Source organism: Rhipicephalus microplus, chromosome X (genome assembly GCF_043290135.1).
Source record: "Rhipicephalus microplus isolate Deutch F79 chromosome X, USDA_Rmic, whole genome shotgun sequence".
Classification (NCBI taxonomy): Eukaryota; Metazoa; Arthropoda; class Arachnida; order Ixodida; family Ixodidae; genus Rhipicephalus; species Rhipicephalus microplus.
In genome coordinates this window covers 97,880,705-97,903,942 of record NC_134710.1, presented here as the reverse complement: position 1 = coordinate 97,903,942, position 23,238 = coordinate 97,880,705, and the positions used below count along the sequence as shown (strand labels likewise).

Genomic DNA, 23,238 nt, shown 5'->3' with positions numbered 1-23,238 from the left:
AATTGGTGAAGCTTGCACTAAATTAGGCTCCACAAGCCTTGGAACAGTGAGACTACATAACTCTTAGGACTACTTTAGTTACTTGTGTTTTGTTTCTGGGCCTAAGCATAAAGACAAGGGCTTAACAGAATTGCTGCTAACAAACAAATGCTTTCGAAATTGCCCGAGCGTCAAAGGATGCTCATCCATTTGTTGTTTTTTGCACTGGGCTATTCTACACCAAACATACAAACCATACTGCCTGGCGACCATCACAGATGTATAGTTTAAAAAATGAGGGTAATTTACTTTTCTGAAAATAGTTATTTGCAGAAATGTTTTGAAGAGAAAAGAGTAGTGGTCACGTGGGTACCTTCAGAATTATGCAGAATGTCGTGCGGGTGTTATTTGTGAGAAAAATTTCAAAGTACCGCTTTTTCTTGCCATATCGAATTTGATCTACATACTAAGTAAAGATGCTTCTTAAAGTATTTGAAGTCAAGTAACATTAGTGCAATTTTTCTGCTACATAGGCTTTGAAGAATTCAGCCAAACTGTTTATTGTTTGTATTTCTTGTATGGCAATGCTGCATTTTGTATGAATATTTGAGCCACAAATACTCACTGCACAGAAGTTATATTTTACGAAAAAAAATGTTAGGTCCAGATTACAAATATCACTATATTTGTCCACATTGGGATGCAATTTGAGCTGTGTGTTTGTCTAATTGAAAATTACTTTTATATGTAAGTTGAAAGCAAATAAACAGCTCTTGTTACATGGCAAGTGTTATCATTACAATTTTTGTTTAAATGAGGAAAATGATATTTGAAGTCTCCTATTGAGGGCCATGGGGAACTTCGGAACGGAAGCTGTCGTACATCAAATGCAGAAAACAGTCATCATAAGAAAACTTCGAAAATTCATTTCTACTTTAAGACAAAGTGTAATCATATAACTTGCCATATAAAGAGAACTGATTCCTTGCTTTTGATGTGGCGAAAAAATTGCACCAATATTACTGAGCTTCATGCACTACACACAAGCACCTTTACTTAATACCAAGACCGAATTTGGTGTAGAAGAGGCAGTATTTTTGAAACACTTTACTTTTTACAAACAACACCCAGACGACATCCTGGGAAGTCTAGAAGGCACCAACGTGGCCTAATATTTTGTTTTCTGCGATATACTTTAGCATTTTGCTGTTTTCTGAAAAATACAGTAAACGAGCACAATATTCTTTTTTCAAAACACATTTAGGACGGTAGGCAAAATGGCTAGGAAGTTTGATGCGTAATTGCCTCACTGCCAGCATTTATTCTTCCGAAGCTCAAGCTATCACCTCTCTGTTACTGCCTCCCTCACATACAATGCCTGCATAGGAAAGAAAAAAAAGGCAGGTCCGACAAAATTCACAAGGCAAGATATTTTCATGTTGGATAAATTCATTACCATAAACCGCAGCAAAATAACATTCATTTTGAGTAGTCCAAAACACAAGCTATATACCAGCATACTAAGAGCCAAGCACAAACTTTTCAATTGAACATGTGTGGTGATAGACAGGAAGCACTTATTGCAAGACTGATCAGTGTGTAATTAACTAAATGAAGTACAATGCACTGTTCAATCCAACACCACATAGGCATCTTTGCTATAGCAAAGCCATGTGTCATTGATTCATGCACTAGGTGGGACAATGCAAATGTAACGAAAAAGGGGAAAAAAGAAAACAAGAGAAAAAAAGAAGAAAAGGGGGATGCCAAGTAGGAGCAGTGTAGCAGTACTTTTACTTTGCATTCCCCTTTTATTTCTTCTTTTTTCTTCTTTTCTATCATTTATCTTTTTTTTGTTTCCCTTACCCCCAACCTCCGACAGGAGAACACTTTGTATCAGCGAAACCTAACTTGAAAAAAAGCAAGAGCTGCACTTTTCTGCGTTATAGGTTTTTTTTTTAGACAAACATTTCCAACAGGCACACACGCCTATAGCAAAAGATGATGTCATTACTGACCCCATTTAAACTAACACGCCAAGGATGACAAGGTGACTTCTAAAAAATAGGTCCTCCTATCGCAACATCGGCCAGCCTGTCTGAAGCACTTCTACTGTTCACCCTGATTACCCCACTAGATGTTTCCATCTGTCGACTCACATCTACATTTTGGATAACACTAAGACGAGCTTACATTGATGAATACGCACGAAAGTTTAGTGATGTATCATGTATCAGATTAAGCAACTCTGTTAAAAAATTATTGATAGCTTGCTTCCAGGCTTTTTATACTGTAGCCTGAAACTTCGTAATGTCTTCTATGCACATGAACCAGATTGACAACGTAATGCACAACATGCTTAAGAATACTGAGAAGAACAAGATAACGACAAAACGACCAGCCACCCAAAATTTTCGCTGTACATGTTTATGAAATGTTCATGTACCCCAAACAAGGTGCTTATGATACAAGCCGAAAAAACCTACAAGTAGGGCCTTGGAGTCTTCTGGAAGTAGACGTGTTGCATTTTTTCTGTAGAGGGCTTTACACCCATAAGTGTGGAACAAAACTCCTGTATAATGAAGAATGTTGGCAGCTATCAGTTATAGAAAAACCTAATGCAGCTAATCTTCCCCGACACATCTGTACATTTAGAGAGGTGACGGAGCTTGTGTGATTGTGGCAGTAACTCCAACAGGACCAGTGCAAAAATTGGCACTACTTGGCTAGACAAATGTCCAAACATGCCTGCCCGACTCCCTCTAGCCATCCTGGCTGAATCTGACACATGATTTCTTAACTGCTGGCTGGACAAAAACAAAACCACTGAAGCACTCACAATACACAGCGTGAAGTTCCTCTGGAGTGGTCAACTTCGTCTTCTGCGATGAAAGAGCAGCACAGTGTACTGATAAGGCACTCCTTGCAATCGTTTTCAATGCCACACAGTGACCTTGCTGTTCCTGTCGAAGAGAGCTTCGGGAGCTTGGAGGGTGCTTGCTCTTTTCTGGGGGCTGCTGCCGCTCCTCGTTTTCTGCTCAAGGTCAACCTGCATAAAGTTTTAGACGAGGCTTTAAGAGTTGTTTATAATGATACACAAACTTTCGCTGAACACACATTTCCTCGTGGCACACTGAGGAATTTCTTATAAAACTTAAGGCCTCGCATATGCAAACATTTACAATCGATCCGAAGATGCACTCGACTTTAAAGAAGCAAGTTTGTTATGTAGTGTATATAAAGAAAGGTCATTCAGCACAACCACAACTACAGTTGCACACGAAAACGACATTTTACACGATCCTGTTTATTTACATGGTCCATTTTATTTTATTTACACGGTCCATTTTACACGGTCCTGTTTTACACGATCTGGTCTGCATGAACTCTTCAACCGGGCACCATATAGGTTGAAAGACACACACAGACTTTGAGACAAACCTAGTTTCCCGTGGAGCATCCTCTTGCACTATAACAACACATCTCAATCTAGTTAGTTGGTCAGAACGAGGTGAAAACAGCTCGCATTTGAAAAGCACGGGCAGAAGGAATGACGCCTGCACCCTGTGCTTTCTGTACATTCTCGTTGAGGGTGCAGTTTTCACCTTATCCTTATGCAATTTCGCATTTATAACATTGTTCACTGCATAATCTTTGTGGCGTTAAAGTGTGTGATACCGTCTTGTGTATCCCATGTAATTTATAAAAATAGAATACAAGATAGCTTGATTCAAAAATAACAAAGTGCATCCAGCGCCATGTCCTGTGGCCATTCTTTAGGCAAGTGGCAGAATGATTTATTCTTCAAAACATATCTTACTTGTAACCACTACAAGAGCTAACTCGTACACTGGCACATTCTGTTTGCCTCTTCAGATTATAAACTACCTTTTTTACACCAGAAAATCTTCAGAAAGAATAGAAGTGTTGTAATTGTGAAGAAAGAAAAGTAGAAGGAAAAAAAAGATATTGATTGATTAGTGGGGTTTAACGTTCCAAAACCACCATATGATTATGAGAGACGCCGTAGTGGAGGGCTCCGGAAATTTTGACCACCTGGGGTTCTTTAACGTGCACCCAAATCTGAGTACACGGGCCTACAACATTTCCGCCTCCATCGGAAATGCAGCCGCCACAGCCGGGATTCGAACCCGCGACCTGCGGGTCAGCAGCCGAGTACCTTAGCCACTAGACCACCGTGGCGGGGCAGGAAGAAAAAGATAACCTGCCCTGTACAGGGACCGAGCCTGCGAACTTCGAATAACATGTCTGATGCTCTATCAACTGAGCTACCATGGCGGCTATCCCTCTTCCATTTTGTACGGTATATATGTGCATTTATACATGGAAGAGTCAGTCAGCGCTGCCTGTAACCATTATGGCGAGTGTGGGACACCTTTTTTTGCCTACTGGCAATTACATTACGATTTCAATTACGTTACGATTACTTCCAATATCCCTATACTTCTTTAGCAGCATTATGCATCTGTCCGTTCTCAGAAAATCTGCTAGTCACAGGAGGAGGCAATAGTTCGCCCTCCCACCTAAATGCATGTACTTGAACACATGCACAACTGATCAGAAAAAAAAAACAAGTCACACACCGCTAAGAGAACCGAGATTCACTGTTTCAGATTCATGAGTAAAGGAAAGAACTATAAATTTAAGGGTTTGTTGTCTTTGTTGAACACATTATAATGAGAACTAGCAGAAAATGATGCCAAACAAACTATAGGGGATGTTATCAAAAGTAACTTTAACAAAATTGTGAAAAGAAAAGTGAACAAAAACGTAACTTGGCAATGTTTTTTGACAATTGAATTGACATCACTTTTTATAACATCCCTTTATTTTACTGGGTAATGTTGTCGGGTAATTCTCATTATTAGAGTTGTGAGTAGGCTGACAAAGAAAGTATATGGCATTGATACTTCTTTTGAACACCTAAATGTTTGAGGAACTTAAAAGAGTGGAAGCTACTTTGAGTAGACCAGAATATTTAGTTGGAGCGAAAAAAAACGTACACACATTTTTACCAGGCTTTTTAACCTATTTTGAGACATAAAAGTGTATGCTGCCAGTAATGTTAAGTACCATTACTTTTGTCACACTATGCACTGTAGCAGGTGTAGTTAGAGTGGTGATAGTGAAGGATTAATCAAGCACGCCACCAACTGCATTCACATCAATGGTCGCGTATTTTAAAAATAAACCTGCTGTATAGTAAAAAAATTTTAGAGCATTTATGATTTTATCCAAATCAAGTTAAACCGATTGGGTAAGCAAACCATTTGCATAAAATCAAAAGGCATAAAGTGATTCATGTATTATAACTATGTGAACAATTTCAGCAATGCAGGGCAAAGTGACAACAGTTCTATTAAAAACCCCCCTCATTATAACATGCATGAAAAGCACCACACCAGAATATTTTATAGTGCATGTAATATCGAGACTACTAGACTGTCTATTGACCTTTTAGAAGAAGGGTATCTCCTTCACATTCAAGGGGCAACCACTTAGCCTTTTCCTGAGCTTTTCTGTGAATATTTCCTGAATTTCAGATATCATTAGGATTGATTTAGAGTAAACAGATTTTGCTTACGCATTGAAACCTAGTTCTGTATGTAACTGCAATTATGGGTGCCAAACCATCTCCAATTAATTTTTAACATTTACCTTTTTTTTAACTGCAGCAGCACAACTAGCTATGGGTGCCCAAAAAGTAGCTAGAAACAATACCTTTACCTCTTTGAGCCTTTTGGAAGTGTTCAGCTTCTCAGTGCTCACCTTACAACATTTTTTTTAAATACGTGTTTGTATGCGCACTGCTCTTGCTCCTTGTACAGTGAGGAGGAGCACATGGCAAGAAGAGACAAGAAAGAAGCATAGCGAAAAAAAAGCGAAATAAGCGAGGAACTCTTTTGTATCGTACAATGTGTGTAACATTACTATTGCGACAACATATAGACAAATTATCACGGCTATGTATCCATTGTAGAGTCCTACACAGCTTCAACACCACGACTAAATTTCAACCTTGTGTTGGTTTAGGATCCCTTTATAGTGAGGGCTAGCTAATGATATCTGCATTTGTTTGGCACATACTAAGATGCAGTGAAATGTGATATGGTAGTCTCATTTAGAATGCACGTCATGTGGCTTCATTGTATATGTGGCCACAAGTAACTCTGGTTGCAAAGCAATATGGCAGAGCCTAAACAGACGTCACCGACCACTCCAATCTGAACTTGCCTTTGCTACTTGCCCATTATCATCCCAGCAAAAAATGAATAATTGAATCTGCTACAGATAAGTGCTAGCTTATGCTAAGGACCAAGTATGAAGGGTGTTTTGTCATTATTGAGATCAGTTATTTGTTCAAGAACACTTGCTGTCAAACACAAATACATTGCTGTCGAAGCATCAAGACTCAAATATAAAGCAAAAAGAAGTGTCTCTTTAAAAATTACAGGCCATAAGGCAAGATAAATATTTGATACACTTGGGATGTAAGGCACGCACAAGAGGTGCTGCCATATTATACTTTTCCTTGTGTTGAAACCTGCTTGCTTTACTCACCCAACACATCTGTAAAGATGCCGTGAGAACACCAAGGAGCTGATGCAGCAAGGTTGAACACATGTCCAGGGATTCCACCATTCCTAAGCAGCCCTACAGCCTCCACAGTCCTGCAACCATTTGTAAGATAAATATAGTTCTACCCAAAGTTCTTGGTTTACAGACACAGATGCAAGACGCATAACCACTCTATAGGAAGTTTGCATGATAATGCGCTGGGTAGCAAAACGGATGCCAATATCAAGGATCCCGGCCTGCCGCTTCTTTCTTTCCGTGCTTAATTAATCAATCCATGTTTATTAAATGTTCCCCCAATGTGAAATGTACTGGCAGTCCGGTGAAGAATTGCAATGTATTTAGAACACAGTCCAATTCATGGCAAGTAAGCATGCAATAGCGTTTTGTCAGCTCTTCGAGAAAAGAGCATGGAGTTTAGCTAAAACCCATGTTTTTTATAAACACCATTCAATTTGATATAAAAGTTGTGAGCATTATGTAAAGGAACACGGATTCATGTTTAATCAATGATTTCTTATAATGTACTGATATGAATGCAACTAACTGAATATGAAACGATAAATTTTGCTCGAGAATTTAGAGTTATGAACACTATCGCACTTGCCTGCTGCATCTTGTCCAAAACAGCGGCAAGATAGGCTAGTTTGTGTAGGTGAGTAGTAATGAGCAGTGCAAAGTAACAACAAGAAACACCAGTAACAACAGTATGGGGCAAGCACAGACTGCCAACTGTATAATTTAATACACAAAAGTTCACCTGAATATGAGTCAGACAACTTGTGCAAATGAAGGTCCAGTTGGGCATGAACAAGTTACGAAATCAACAATGCCTGCTTTCACTAACAGGACCCTCATTCACATAAAGTATGCAGCGATAGGCCCCTACCGAGGTACGTCACAGCATGATGTCACTGGCACGTGTAAAAGGTGTGGCTGGAAAAACACTCCCGCTGGTGGCTCAGCCCGGTACAGTCGTGCGGTGTTTGGGGCAAGTTTTAATTTTTCAAAGCTTACACTTCACGTTACAATGTCGACATTAGCTGTAGTATGTGTCAGCAAACATCCAGCTGTGTGGTAAATTGTGTGGTAAAATATTTGCCACGCTGTCTGTTTATCTTGAAGAAGTGAACACACGTGGTGGCCTGTGCGAGCAACAGCGGCATAGTCTTCAAAAATGTGCACTGTTGATTGCGGCATGTAGTGTGCATTGAAAGGTATTGAGGATATCGGTTCAACTGACAATACTGAGTGTGGTGTGTGCAGTGTCAATAACAATGTGTCTTGTTTGCGAAGACTAGCACTCATGGCAGGGACCGGTTGATGAAAAAACTTGATTCGACATTTTAGTCAAGGTAAATATGCACTTGACGTGACCATCTGCGAGTGGGTACATCTTGGTGTTTGCGCTGTGTGCAGAAAAAAATTGCAAGGTCACCGGGCTGGAAGATACCATTTGCTGAAGCTGCATGTGTGAATCGCCCCGACGAGTACGCAAGCTCAATAAAGGTATAACTCGTTTTATTGAAGGCCTCATATTTCTTCATGTAATAAGCAGAGATTCTTCTTTCACATATACTCAGTACCTTTACCGCTCGATATTCATGAAGTGACAATGCCAACAACAAGTTTGTGTGTTAGGTCCTAAGGGAGCAATGTAAATATGCAAATAAGTTGTAGGTGTCAGATGCAGCGATGTAACTGCACAAAAGATTATGTATATATTAGGCTACAGGTTTAGAATCGCATACATATCAGTGGTCTATCAGGAACGTCACCAACAACTTCCTTGCCAACTAGCCCTTGCACAGAGGGAATGGCTGGCACGGTGCTCAAAGTGACGTCACACTATTTGCAAACATAGAAAGGTTTCTTACTTAGGCAACATTTTGCACAATATATTTTTTAGATGCAAGACTGTACTCATCCACATTGATCATACTGATGTCTTTTGTTGTTACTTTGTGCTGTGAGTTACTAGGCATTTAGTCACCATGATCTTTAAAAGCTAATTTCAGTGTTCTCTCTCATATTGCTGACAACTGTGTTGTTGCATAAATTGGGCAAAAAAGCAACACAGAAAGGCTGTCACAATAAATACACCAACATGGGTATTCTCCTGCAAACAAAAGTCGGCACGGGTCCTGTCAACACCCGTCTTCCTTCTCTCTTTGCCTTGTTTGTGTTGAAACAGCTAAACACCTGATGAGTTAGATGAGAAATATTGACGCATCAAAACTATAAGTGCTTGCATCAGCAACTACACAACAGCGTGATAACCGCACCCCTGCCACACAGCAGCGAAACATATTTTGAACATGCTGGCAGTGTAGTATTTTATAAAAAGCAACTCTGGCAGATTACAAAATCTCACATTGTGCATGCAAGTTTTCTTCAAAGTCAGGCGTACAATGTAGGTGCTGGCCGGTACATTATTAGTTACAAGCAAAGGCGTCTTGCAGGTACACATGCAGATTGCACGAACACCTCTCTCTCTCTCTACACTAGGCACACACATTATATCTTTCAACAAGCACACGCCACTGTTTAGGGGCATAATAACGCTCTACCGTGAACGTATGCTAATCAACCCACTTAGGCGGTTGGCTAGGTGAATCAAGCCAAGTTACAAATTGTATCGCCCGCGAACGCAAACAAAATGCTGCTTTGCATCAAATGGCACTGCAGGCTTCGTTTAATCAACAACGTAGCAAGCGCCGTGTGCTTCTTCCTCTCTACATTGCACATATGAAAAAATCGATCACCATACACATGCATGTTGCCGCAGTTGTCTCGAATTAGCTCCAGTAAGGCCGCGCCGATGCGCCATGGCTCTGCTGGCGTTAGCGTTGTCAAAGCGAATCGGCAACCGCACTCGTAAAGGCGCGTAAGGTTGCCGTTTCACGACGCCTCGTTCGAGTGCAGCAACACACACTTGCAGTGAGTGGCATACTTGGTCTACATAAAAAAGTGTCCCCCTTACCTTTAGTTTCTTTCACACTGTCCTGAGGGAAGCGACCACAGGCGTCAGCCGTCACCTCGGAGTCCTTCGAGCGCCCGCCCAACCCGCCAATTCCTTGGACGACTCGCACTTGATCCGCACTCGAACAACCGCGGGAATAGGGCGCAATCTTTGCACATCACACGAACGAGGAACGGCGCTTCCTTGCGTAAATTTAACATTTCGGGCTCTCGTGTGTAGCAGCGCGAACACATAGACGCACCGAAACGGCATGCCCACGAAAACAAAGAAGACAAACAACATGTGGCTTCAGCTGTGAATGGATTTGACTTGGATATCTGTGTGAGAAAAATAAAAAAAACATCTGTCGCTGCTATAAACTGAAAAAATGTATGTTATCTGGCAAAATAACTTTAAAAGTGATAAACGGTTATTCAAAAAAACAAGTTACAACTTATGAGTATTTTCGCAGGTCTTTGTTTTGTTTTTGTTCTAGCAGACGACAGCCTCCTACTGCTTCTACGACAGACGTAGTGCGGTTTCACGTTCGGTGCGTGTCGCCGACGCAAAGCTCTACAGTTGTGATATCAGAGTTATCAATTCTCAATGAATCATAGGATGGCTACAAAGCAGTAACATTTTGACATAGTGCAGTACGCAATCTTTCAAGGTATGACATTTCTTTGCTCTGAAGCAAATCGAAGCAAGCCGGCCGGCGCAATCAGCTGATGTCGCTGCTACGCGAGGCATGGTCGTGCGCAATAGCGTCGCGCCCGGCGCTCGATTTGTCATCAAGCGATAGAGCTACTAAGTGGAATACAGCTAGATGCAGGGATTAATGGCGTATCACTCTAATTTCCTGTGGTGGCCAACTCCATCGCAAGAGAGCCCCGGCCCTACTGAAACGTTCCGTATGAAATCTTACGGAAAATATATGGACTCCGTAACATTTCCTTATGCTACATACGGAAAAAATATGGAGTTTATGGAAATATACGGAAGTTGTATGGCATTTACGGAAATCTTTTTATGGAGTATAAGGAAGGATAAGGAAATTGTATGGCGTATACGGAACGCTTTTTATGGAGTATACGGAAAGATAAGGAAAATGTATGGCATATATGGAAAGGTTTTTATGGAGTATATGGAAGGATAAGAAAAGATAAGGAAACTTATGGAGCATACGGAGAGTTCATGATGGAAGATATGGAAGGATAAGGAAAGTGTATGGAGTGTACAGAAGCTTTCATAAGGAAAATGCAGAATGTAAGGTCTTACGGAAATATACAGATTTTGTAAGGTGCTTACGAAAATGTGCAATAGTGTATGAAAGGCATGTGGATTGTTGCAAGAATGTGGAAACTCTACAGTTGTTGTCACATTTTAAGCAGGAAATCCGAGCTCTATAAAGTTATAAATGAATGCACAGTGACACATATAGTACAAAAGAATAACGCAGGCTAGTCTGTGTTGTCAGTCACCGCTGTTCGCCCTTTTCCAGAATGAATACAACTTCTGCAGATGACCAGGTGCTAAAGTCTGTCACACGGAAAATGTGTCATTCACAAGGAATGACAATAACTGTCATTTTACTTGCATGCTGTCACACGAAAACAAATCAAGCAAAAAAAGCATAACTTCAAGGGCTCGTTTTTTGGTAGAAACAATAATAATGAGAACTAAATTCAATGTGAATGAACTTGTCAATAATAATGAAACTGTTCTCATTAACATTGGCAAAGAGAAATGTCATTTTAAAATATCGACCATGAGCTTAGCTCTCCTGAGCACCGACAAAAGAAATGAAAATCTATGAAAACTAATTGCATGTAGCCTAAAAATAATTTTTTATTGATAGTATGTGCTCCTACAATATAAATGCAGCTATACACAACTTGCCACAGCTTCACGACAGAAACAAGGTAGGGGCAGAGGGAGTAGTCAGAAAAATAATTAAGTATGAGAGCACAACTGATATGTACAAACACATAATGGTGCTTATCACTGATGCACGGATGGTCGTGTATAGAGCTGGGTCGTTTTGAGATTTTTAAAAGCATTGTTTCAGACCACCATGCAGATTACGTTTCAATTGTAGTGCTACATAAGACACAACTTATGGGCCAGCTTTAATGAATAAGAAGATTATAGGCTAAACAAATGCTTTAAAATATATCATATCATGGCTGCATGGACGCATATAAGCTATGTAAAGCGCAATAAAGTGAGGACGCAGGAGCTTCTCTTGATGCTTCAGTTCTACATAGATGCTACAACTGCGCTGCAAAGAAATTTAACCAATGTCTGTACGTGTGTGCAACACTGTCCATTTTAAACTATCTATATGTATATATAAAATTCCCACTGTGAGTTAAGCTACGTAGCACTCCGTAACTCTTCCTTTTATTAAGGGCAATTTTTCAAACAATCAACATTATTCATTTTCTGTCTGATGACTTCGTGCCCGCAATTCTTGGTTTGGCTCGATCACAATTGTGCAGCCCTTATTTTGGAGGAATCAAAAAACACCAACCAAAATATATTTTGGAACTGCTTCTCGGTGATATTGCCTTCCCTCAACTGCCACAGCTTGAGATGAGTCATATAGCAAGTCTCGCGCATACCTAGGGCCTACCCTTGAAGAAACTGGTCCGGCTGTGAAGTGCTCAGTTTTTTCTCAAATAAATTTTTTGGTTTGAGTTTTCTCACTTCTCGAGTCCCTTCACAATCAAGCAGACCCATTGTTCCCCTTAGTCCTTAATTTTGTTATATTATGAAATAAATAAAAAAATTAATAATGAAAATAAAAATACTAATAACTGTTGTGCAAAAAACACAGTCCCACATACGTACTTGAACGCAATATTGCTTTTATTTTGTTTTAGAACCTAAGGCATTAGAAAAGATAGCTGTACAATAAAAACGTTGAAAAAAAAATTAAACTTGACGGGACTCGAACCTGCGCCACTTAGTTGTGCTCGCGTACGGGAACTGAGTGCGTTAGCTTGCTGAGCTATTCGCGCTGAAGGCAGCACGTGAGTTTAAGTTATGTATATAAATGTCCTTTTTACACGCTATGTGTTGGCATATTTATGTACGATATGCGATCGTATCTATTGTTGTGTGCATATGTTTTGGGATTGTATATACGTCACATGCTTTTCGCATGTCTTTCAACTACAGATTGCTGCCCCGCCGCGGATGAAAACAAGCATTTTTACACCCACACACAAGCTTGAGCAGTTGAAGGTTGTTTCCCATTCGCTTCTCTATCGCCTTTAGCTGGGAGTTGCTTTCACGAAAGCTTATACCACGTTAATCGGAATTACTGACAGTGCGGCGTGCGATGTTTGCGGCACCGACGAAAATATCGAACACCTGCTGTGCCATTGTCCTCGATTTGCCTCAGATAGACAAGTACTTGCCAACGCAATGCGGCGACTGGATGATCGGCCTCTTTCTGTGCAGGTGCTATTACAGCAACGTCCACATGCCTCGACAGCCCACAAGGCAGTGAAAGCCCTGCTGTGTTTCCTGAGAAAGATAGGCTTGTGTGAACGCCTCTGACATGCGGTAGAGTTCTACAAGCTGCAGTGAAATTACTGTCAGTCTCTACCCCACCCTTTTTTCCCTCTCTTCCCTCTTTCTCGTCTTTCTTGTCCCCTTCCCTAATTCCCCAGTGTAGGGTAGCCAACCGGATGTCTTTCTGGTTAACCTCCCTGGCTTCTCCCTTTTTGTTGCTTCCTCCTCCTCCTCCACCATAGGGCAAGGCTGATAAACCCATATTCAGGATAGCCGCTGAATAAGCATCAGTCGAAAACATAACAATTATTACACATAAAAGAACATTCCCCACACCTACGCTATAGTAGCATCTACCCAGACCTTTATACACTACAACGTAATGCTTGCGGGGCGGCTCGCTCCACCTTCGAAAACAATATTCAGGCATGTCCGTCGGCGACACACGCCATTAAAGACAGAACCGACCCTGATTCCAAGATAACAATGCCCGAACAGTGGGAGTCTGTGCTGCTCAGCGCGTGCCCAAGTGACGAACTCTGGGCAGTCATGGCTGTCCGAAGCCACCGCCTACACTCAAGGTCTCGCCACCGCCTGTGAAAGGGGGGCTCGAATAGGGCTAGAACCCTGGTTTAGCCTTTCTTCAGTCAACGACAACAAAAATAAACTTTCGTCTCTCACTTTGTCTATCATGTTAACATGTATATGATAACGAACCTGTATTTTGTATACATCACTCACCTTTTTTATTGTTACACAATGAATTCTTTTATAGCCATGAGATTGCGGAATGTTTATGCATGTCTCTGCTATGTATATTATATAGCAAAGAAGAGGCTGGCACAACATTCGTTGCACCAAGGCCGCCTTCTATAATATAAACACAAGAAAGTGAAGAGCACACACACACACGCACACACACACACGCACACACACACACACACACACACACACACACACACAAACACACACACACAAGCTCATAGCACGCGTTCTATCACCTGTCGCTGTCAAATGTCGGACTGTTAAATATGTGTCGCAACGAATTCAGCTGATTTGTATTTTCTCTATGTCGAGGTGGTTCTTTACTGGTGGTTTTACTACCAGCCATGCTTGGTGATAACTAACATGCACGCTGCAACCACGCAGCAGATCTGTGATTATGTGCCTAAGTGCCCATAAGAAGCCCGACACTGGAAGGCGTACGTTTTTCAACATCAACAGCTAAAACAGTTCAAAATGCAGCGAGCACAGTCCACAGAAAAACGAAATACACAACTCGAACTTTAAATTTGTAAATTAAGCAGGAAATTCATAGCTCTTCCTGAAACACCCTTGAAGTGTGTATCGTGTAACATGGTGCGATGCCCGCAGAGCCCCCGGAGCCACTACACAATTGCCAGATCTGCAACCTGACCGAGACGTCGCTGGGAGTGACTTGCGTGACGGGTCACAGTGGAGTCCCTGAGAATGCGCCCCGTGGAACTGCTGCTGGCCTGAACACGACGTACGTGCTGGAACTGTACAGCAGTCAGCAGCCGTCACAGGTGCTCAACGTGAGCAGCAGTCAGCCCGTGTTCAGCGTTCGCAACCTGCAGCCGCGCACGGAGTACTTCATTGTCCTCTACGGAGTCAACAGCTTGGGCCACAGCAACGCCGTCAAGCTCTACGCTAGCACGCTGACCTCTGCCGAAGCGCTTCTTGACACAGGTGAGCCATTCTGAGCGGTGATATTTCTGCCATCAGAAGAGCTAAGTAAATGAAGCAGCAGCAAATCTCCTCTCCCAATGTTTCAAGAATCTTGGCTCCGGTTTATCGGGAGACCCAATGCAGCCTAGCAAAGAGATCGTTTGAAGGTGGATGCTTCCTACACCACGGATAACGTGCGGCCAACGATAAAGGTGCATCTTGGTAAAGTTTGAATAAATCACAACAGTTTATTCGACTGCACTTTGTAGCTGTCTGCAGTTCACCTTTTCTAAAAATCATGCCTATTTATATAAAAGTTTATATGGAATTTACTAAAGCGTTTTTGAGAAGAAACATGTCTAGGGAGCCTGTAGATCAGCAGTCATTATTATCATGAGGTTGTGACAGTGAATAAATCAGTCGCAGCCAGTAAATATGAAACTATTGGGCGAACGTGCGCCCAGCAAAATTATAACATTCAAAGAGCAGTGGTATCGGCACGCGAAGTCGTTGGACATCGAATACTCCGATCCGCGGTAGGCGTGACGGCATATATACGTGTGGCATCAAAGATTTCAGTCTTTTCGTTGGTAGTCGCGTTAGTTCCAGAATGAGCTTTACTGTTCATGTTGTGCACTCAAGCATATAGCAATCGGGAATGTTCGTTATTCCAACGCGGTGCTGACAAGGCAGTGCTTGAACGGGTCGATTACATGAAAAAAAGTGCATATTGAAACATCTTCTCCTATGTGTCATATCTCACGCTAAGTCCTTGTCTCATCGCACGTCTCATTGCCATCGATTGATTGTGGTTCATTCACATCCAAAGACGCGACAGCGCACAGCGCGCATCATCTGGTACTCGCTGTCAGACTATGTTCGGTGCTCAAAAATAATGTCCATGCCCTTTATTTCACAAGGCTCTTATTGATTTTGTGATTATTTGTGGCCCACGCGGAAGCCAGAAATGTAGTTGACAGGACGTATGTAGTTGCTAAAGAGTGCACCTTCAACTAGTGCGTGTCGTACGTCCAGAAGTCACGAATCAGCGAGAAACGAAAAGCTCGGCGGATGTTACACTCTCGCAGCAGAAGGAGAAAGTCTTCCTGCACTCATGTAATACGAAAGAAGCCACCATGAGCAGTGCATATGGGCAACGCCTTCTGCGAACCCCTTTTTCTTATCGTGCACATGTTTACTTCTTCCGCTCGTATAGCTCCCGTCGTTGTTCCGCTTCTCACTTTCACAGTTCGGGATCCCGTTGTCTTCAGCATCGAGTTCCTACTGGTACAGAAGCACGTTTGAAGATGTGCACGCACCATGGCTCACATCCTCGTCGCTGAGTAGCGCTGCCGGCAACAGCCGGCGCCGCAGCGATAGTATGTACCTACAGTTGAGCGTATATGCGCTGCGCGCCGCCAGTATATGTTCATCAGAGGCAGCGTTGGCTGCACAGGCATGCGTTGTCTTTGTTTTTTTTTCACTCACTGACTGCTGTTTCCGCATGCATCCGCGATCGCATTGTTTCGTCATGGTGCGCTTCCCGTCAAGGTCATCGACTCTCGGTGGTTACCTTCAACATAAACGCCTAAGGCCTTAAAACTTTACAAACAGACCAGCGGTGAGGCTATCGACCATATGGGTTGCAAGCAAGTCCATCCTATTGCTGCGTGATGCTTCTAGTGTCACGTAAGCTCCGTAATAACTGCTTTTTACGGGTGTCACACGGTACACTAAATGAAAAGAGAGGAGGATAGAAGACGAGCCTAAGGGACTGTTCTCTTATTGGCGACCAGTGTTCGTTCCTACCAAGAAAAGGCAACTTTGCTTTCTAAAATATCAGCGCAAACGACGTGCTCGCTGCACGCTAGATCCAATTTGGATTTGTCGTCCACCCTATTTACCTTGTCCGGAGAAAAGTCCGTGGCTGGTCTTAGTCCCGAGCGTATTTATTGGTTCGTCGCTGCCTTGCCATTGAGGAAACCTCGATTACAATAGACCTTAACTAAATTACAGCTGTAGCTGTTCTTTAGGTAAATACCATGACAACTGCCGAGCGAAACTTTCTTTCTCATCGAGTTACTTCATTTCATAGCAAACGCTGCTGAAGAGACCGGTCACCGAAATCTCCCAGATGTGTAAACCTAGAGAACTTGAGTTTCTCTCTTTAGTATAATTTTTTTCAATGCGGCTATTCTTGATTGGTTTTACAAAAATGCTGATTTTAATCTATGAAGGAGGTCGCTGGGAAAGGACACAGGTCACAAGCTGGTCGAGACGTCCAAATGAACGTCCATTAAGTACACTCGTTCTCAGTGGTCATGCAGTAGCACCACCGCGTAACTCGAGAATAAAATATTTCAAATTCGTTGCCTTACGCTTCAAGAGTTTCTCAGCGGAAAAAATAAAATGTAGGCTGAGTGAGACGCTGGCAGGAATGTCAGGGATATAAGGAACCGAGCAACGAAACTGTTAAACTATGTTTGATAGAGGAAACTAAGTCTCGGAGGAACTTAATTAGAAAATTGCACAATTTATTCTTCCAAGCCGTGCGTCTACTCAACTGTAGGGCTTTGCTTTGTGATAGGGCTTACTTAAAGAAAAAAAAAACAACAGGTCTGTATGAAATGCGATAAGCCAACGTTGCAGCTACTTGAATAATTTTCGTGCGCTGAAAGGCGAGATACATCGACTCGTCTTATGACTGCATGCACCGCTTTTGAATCTGAATATTGCCAGTTTTTAGGTGAATTCGTTGCGAGAATGTCCCTAAGGGTTTAACGGAAAACCATAACAGCTGTTCACTTAAGTGGCTGGCGATGTTGCTAAGGATAGATGGAAAAATAGATGGAATGATTATAATAGGTGAATTGATAGTAAACAGAATCAATCTTGCAGGAAAGTTTAAGCATTTCTTTGTGAACACAGGTTATGCCTATCAGAGCGTACACACACCTGACATTACTCCATTATCAAACACGTTTTTTTTTTCTGAAACCGACATCCACGTCTGAAGTATTTACGCTACTTAGTAGAATAAAAATAGTAGGAGCTGTGATCCCGATGGCTTAGAAGTGCGAATAATAAGGTATGTATCAGACATTATAGCGGAAATTCTAATACATATATACAACTTAGTGTTATTGACAGGTATTTTTACAACCAACATGCAGCTAGCGAAAGTTACTGCAATATTTAAGTCAGGAGATAAAAACAACTTAAGAAATTATCGTGCAATATCTAATCTACCCATGTTCTCAAAATGTCTTGCAAAAGTAATAAACAAGAGAACTGACAGTTTTTTAGAAAATAAAATCTAACAACGGAATGCCAATATGGTTTCAGAAAGAAACTTTCAACAGAAAGTTCTTTGTTAGCCCAGAAAGAACTCGCATTGTGCAATATCAAAAAGGGGCTTTTGAAATTTCCATAGTATTAGGATTTTAGAGAAGCCTTCGATCGCGTATCTCACGAGCTTTTATAAAAAATAAACAGGTTAGGCTATTATGGATTTATGGGAACACCGCTCAAACTTTTGCAGTCATATCTGAGTGCGCGATCCCAGTCTTTTGGCCCCACTGCGGTGGTCTAGTGGCTAAGGTTCTCAGCTGCTGACCCGCAGGTTGCGGGATCGAATCCCGGCTGCGGCGCCTGAATTTTCGATAGAGATGAAAATGCTGTATGCCCGTGTGCTTAAATTTGATGCACGTTAAATCGCCCCAGGTGGTCGAAGTTTCCTGAGCCCTACACTACGGCGTCTCTGATAATATTATGCTGGTTTTGGGAAGTTAAAACCCATAGATCAGATCTCAGTACTTTGACATAATTACCTTCAAATCACGTTAAGCGATTAAAACCATGGTTCCAAAGGCAAAAGGCCAAATTGGAGATTGGTACACCAAGAACAATTACATGCTAAATGAAACAAAAACAAAATGTGTTCTTTACTGAGCTCTCAAAATATGCTTCCAAATATCAAATTATGCTACCCTATGCCCATGCAAAGTTGCAGTAACCAAATAATTTAGAACGCTTGATATAATTTTTAATGAGCATATATCCTAGAAAGAGCATACAGATCACAATTGTGCAAAGTTGAGACGCCTGGTTGTAGCTTTACATCGTTGTCGACGTCTTTCGCCAGTAACTGTACAGTGACTTTCATATCAGGTTCTTTTCCATGCCCACTTAAACCGGGTGTTCAGAGATAAGCTTTACCATTTATTTCAATTAGGTGCTCGAAGGCACGTGAAAACCACTTGCGCAAATAAGTTAAGCTGCCAGTGGGACAGAATTTTAGGTGATAATTAACGCGGTCAGCAGCCCAAAGAACTAAAATTGAAAAATTAACATTTTACAGGCTGCGGTAAGTTGGCATGTTTATATTGAAAAAAAAATGTACGCAGCGGTGTTTCTACACAGTTTCTCTTCGAAGATTTTTTTAGCACGCCTGTGATCCAAGTTATCTGGCTCCAAAGTTTGTCTTTCGCATGATTACGCATGCAAGATGGTGAGTGTCAGCGCGAAGCTCCTCACTAAAGCGGCGCATTTGCTGTGTGCGCTGTTTAGTATGGGAAGAGGGTGGAAGCGTAGGCATAGGTGATAACATTTAGTCTTGCCCTCTCGCCCGTTGAAATCAAAAATCGAAGAGCCCTTAAAACTATGCAGTGTCATAAAACGCAACTGCAGAGCCTCTAAACGATAGTGGCAGATACCATGCCGAGATAACGGTGCGAGCGGATACTCTGGATGTAGTGCATGGGCCTAATAATCACTAGACAAGCGTGCGTGGTCGTTGCCTGGACTACGCCAATAGCTGGACTGCTGATGTCCGAGTACTGTAAATTTTATTGGGATCAAGAACAACACTGCATTAATAATGACTGAAACAGTTTTACCTTTGCTAACGCATGTTTCCTGCTGCTACATGAGCTTATTTTGGTCGTGCACAAATCTCATCGAAACTCTTCACCTCTCAAAACATCAATGCCCGAAAAAGTGTTCAAAATACCTGCCTTTGGCAGCAACGCAAAGCATGAACCGCTCTCGCGTCGACCTAATGACTCGGTGCACTACTTCTGCGGAAATACTCGCACATGCAGGTGTTATTCTGTATTAACACTGCTGAGCTCTGTTACGTAAACTTTATATTTAACCTAGCCCTCCAAAAAAAAGTCAAGTGGAGAAAAGTCCGGAGATCTTGATGGCCAAAACGTCGCTCCTGCGCGTCCAATCCACTGATGTGGAAAACGTCTGTCCAACCAGTTCTTCACCCTGCCTAATAAATGTGGTGATGCTCCGTGGTGCTGAAACCATACTTAGCGCTAGTAATTCAGGGAAAGACTGCTGACAAGGTCATCAATGACAACACCTAATATTTATTCTGTGTACATCGTTCCGTTCAAGTTGCCCTCAAAAAGTGAGGTCCGATGATCCTGTCCCCTAGTATGCCACACTACACATTCACAATCAGGCGAACTTTGATGCCAGTGCTGCCTCAGCCAATGTGGGTTTTCTTGTGCCCAATAATGAACATTGTGAAGATGAAAACTTCCATTTCGGCCAAATCGAGCGTCACCAGTCCAAATTATTCTGTGCAAAAAGGTATTTTTTAATATGTTTTGATGAGACCCCAATTGAAGAAGTCAACTCATCTTTCAAAGTCCGCCTCATTTAGGTACTGATGAAGGTAAACGTTATACGGATAGAACTTGTGCTTTTTTAGAACATTTGCGACTGTTCCGACGCTGCGACCGCACTGATCGGCACACTGTCGGATGCTGAGCTTTGGCATGGAGATTACGCACGCCACAACGTCGATTTCAAAGTCATCATCGATTGCCTTCGTGGTCCGTCTTAGAGGGGGGACAGAGCCTGTTGTGCAAAAGCGTCGAATCAGGTTTATGAAGGTGGGCCTTTTTATAAGGGGATGGTGAAGATGGCGAGACGCTTAAAGCTCCATTGCTAACGAATCGTTGCCATTCATTTAAGTCATTGCAAGCACTACGTCTACTTATTCATTGGTAGATTGCCTCACGCCAGAGGCAGCCGTATTAGCTCGAAAGACCTTCACGTGGATTTACTTGCTAGACGTTCAATACAGAGACGCTGTGCTACCGCAGACGCCCTTGTACAGGACAATCAAGCTAACGCGTTCACAAGAAGATGTATCCGTGTGATCTAAAGTCACAAAAAAAAACGTCGCAAAAAATGATTTCCTGTTATCGCGTTCATCAGGATCATGCGTAAGGCCCATGGCGCACCGCGCTGTCACATTGTGATTTCGTCGGCCTACGCTTGTGATATGCATGCCTACGCTTCCACCCTCTTCACACACTAAACAGCACACGCAACAGATGCGCCACTTTAGGGAGGAGCTTCGCGCTGACCCTCACCCTCTTGCATGCGTAATCATGCGAAAGACAATTAAACTTTGGAGCCGGATATCTTGGAGCGCAGGTGTGCTAGAAGAAATCTTCCTACTGAAACTGTGTACAAACACCAATGCCTATATTTTTTTCAATATATACATGCCAACTAACCGCAGCCAGTAAAAAGTTATATATAAAATTTTAGTTAATTGGGCTGCTGACAGCGATAATTATCACCTGACCTCCTGTCCCCCGGACGCTTAACTTATTTGCACAAGTGGTTCTCACGTGCTTTTCAGTGCCTAAGTTTTAAAAAAAAGTTATAGAGCTTAACTTTAATCACCCGGTATACTGTGCTTTAGGTTAGGCGAACACATAGTCGACAAATTTAAATAAGCTGAAAATACTGCATAAAAAAGCAATTAGAGCAATAGAGGACGTACTTATTTATTTATTTATTTATTTATTTATCATATACTGCGAACCATTTAAGGTCCAAGCAGGAAAGGTACAGCAAGTTCAAAGGTAAAATAAAAGTACAACAAAGTTACAACAAAATTGATACTGGTATACACGAAATGTAAGAAAAACATAGAAATCACCATCAAATTATACTCATTTTCAGAGGGCTGAGTACACCCACTGCAACACAATCCATAAGCAAAGCACCACACTCTCAGGCACACAACAAATTGTTAATTCAAACAAGTATTGTGAAAGCCAGGAAACACAAGGCGCATTTCATGGTGAAAAGGAAAGAAGAGTAGAGTTTCGGGGCAACAAATTCCACTCAGAGATTGATTTCGGGAAAAAAGAGTGTTTGTATAAATTAGTTCTTGCGAAAATTGGCTTGATGCTACAGCTGTGTTTACCTATACTATACCTTGCACAAACAGGATAACTTTTTGAAACATAAAATTGTTATGGCTAACGACATATATAAATTCAGGTTGCAGCTATCCCACATTAGCTCAAACCGCGGAAAACGCGATGAATTTCTGACACTTGCAAATTGCAAACTCACTCATAGCCCTTATTTACATCAATATAAACCACCTTGGAAAATTTGGTTATAACGCACAATTTGCGGCATGCAAAGACTTAGTCATACGTTACCATTTATATTAAATTATATGGGCAGCAAGACATAAAAATTTATAAATTTCACACTATATACTAGCGTAATAACATTATTTTTATAGGTGTGCATTGCTTTCAGTGTTTACTTTGTGGTATCATTGATGAATTTCGCTAACTGTAGAAATACAATGTCATGGGGTTTATTTTCCTTTTATGTACAAAAACGACTAAGTACTCCCTATGATTCATTGTGTTCATGGGCATATCAAGTATTCTTTTTTTGATCTGTTTATTTTGCCCTGTTATTTCCTTCGCCCTTTGCTTGCATTATTACTTGCCTTTTTTGTCATCTATTTATTTATGTACGTATTTAATTATTATTTTGATATGCCTGTACTTCATTTTATCAACCTGTCATTGCTTTCACAGGTAGATGGTGCTTAGTCAAGTTGCAGGAACTGCAGCTTTTTTGCCCGGCATCTCCTACTTTTTCCCCTTGTGCATAGTTTTGGTGAAAAAATAAACACTGATTGATTTATTTATTTATTTATTTATTTATTTATTTATTTATTTATTTATTTATTTATTGATACGGTCTATTGGAGACGACTGGTACGCACGCTTGCGTGTAGGTATTAGAAGGCGCGTCATGCGTGATCCACGCACCATAGGGAAAAATGGTGACAGTGATTATTTTACTGACGAATTTGCATGAACTAATTAGGCTGAACATCATTCGCTCACTCCGAAATACTTCATAGACGTGACATTAAAGGGAACGCCAGGGTATTTTATTAGAGCCAGCGTTATCAAATGAAGGGATACGCGAAAAGGAGTTTACTGAGACTGTTTTTGTTTTTGCATATCACGTCGTGGACGTTTTATGTTGACATCGTGAGTAAGTAAATTATTTTCAGCTAGGTCAATTATTTACCATTTCTTCAATCTGGCTGAAAAGCTTTATTACTGCTGGAAAAATATCGGCTTGTCATCCCGTGTGCAGGCAGCCTGGTTTTCTCTCGCCTTCCACTGTAGCTA

At 41.5% G+C, this 23,238-nt stretch overlaps 1 protein-coding gene across 1 annotated transcript in view; it reads left to right on the top strand.

Moving 5' to 3' along the window:
- LOC142775673 (synaptogenesis protein syg-2-like) overlaps positions 1-23,238 on the top strand; it is a 575,499-nt gene that overhangs the window by 527,197 nt on the left and 25,064 nt on the right. Inside the window, exon 8 of the mRNA XM_075877314.1 lies at positions 14,435-14,770. Coding sequence (XP_075733429.1) covers positions 14,435-14,770 — 336 coding nt within the window. The remainder of the gene's footprint in view (positions 1-14,434; positions 14,771-23,238) is intronic.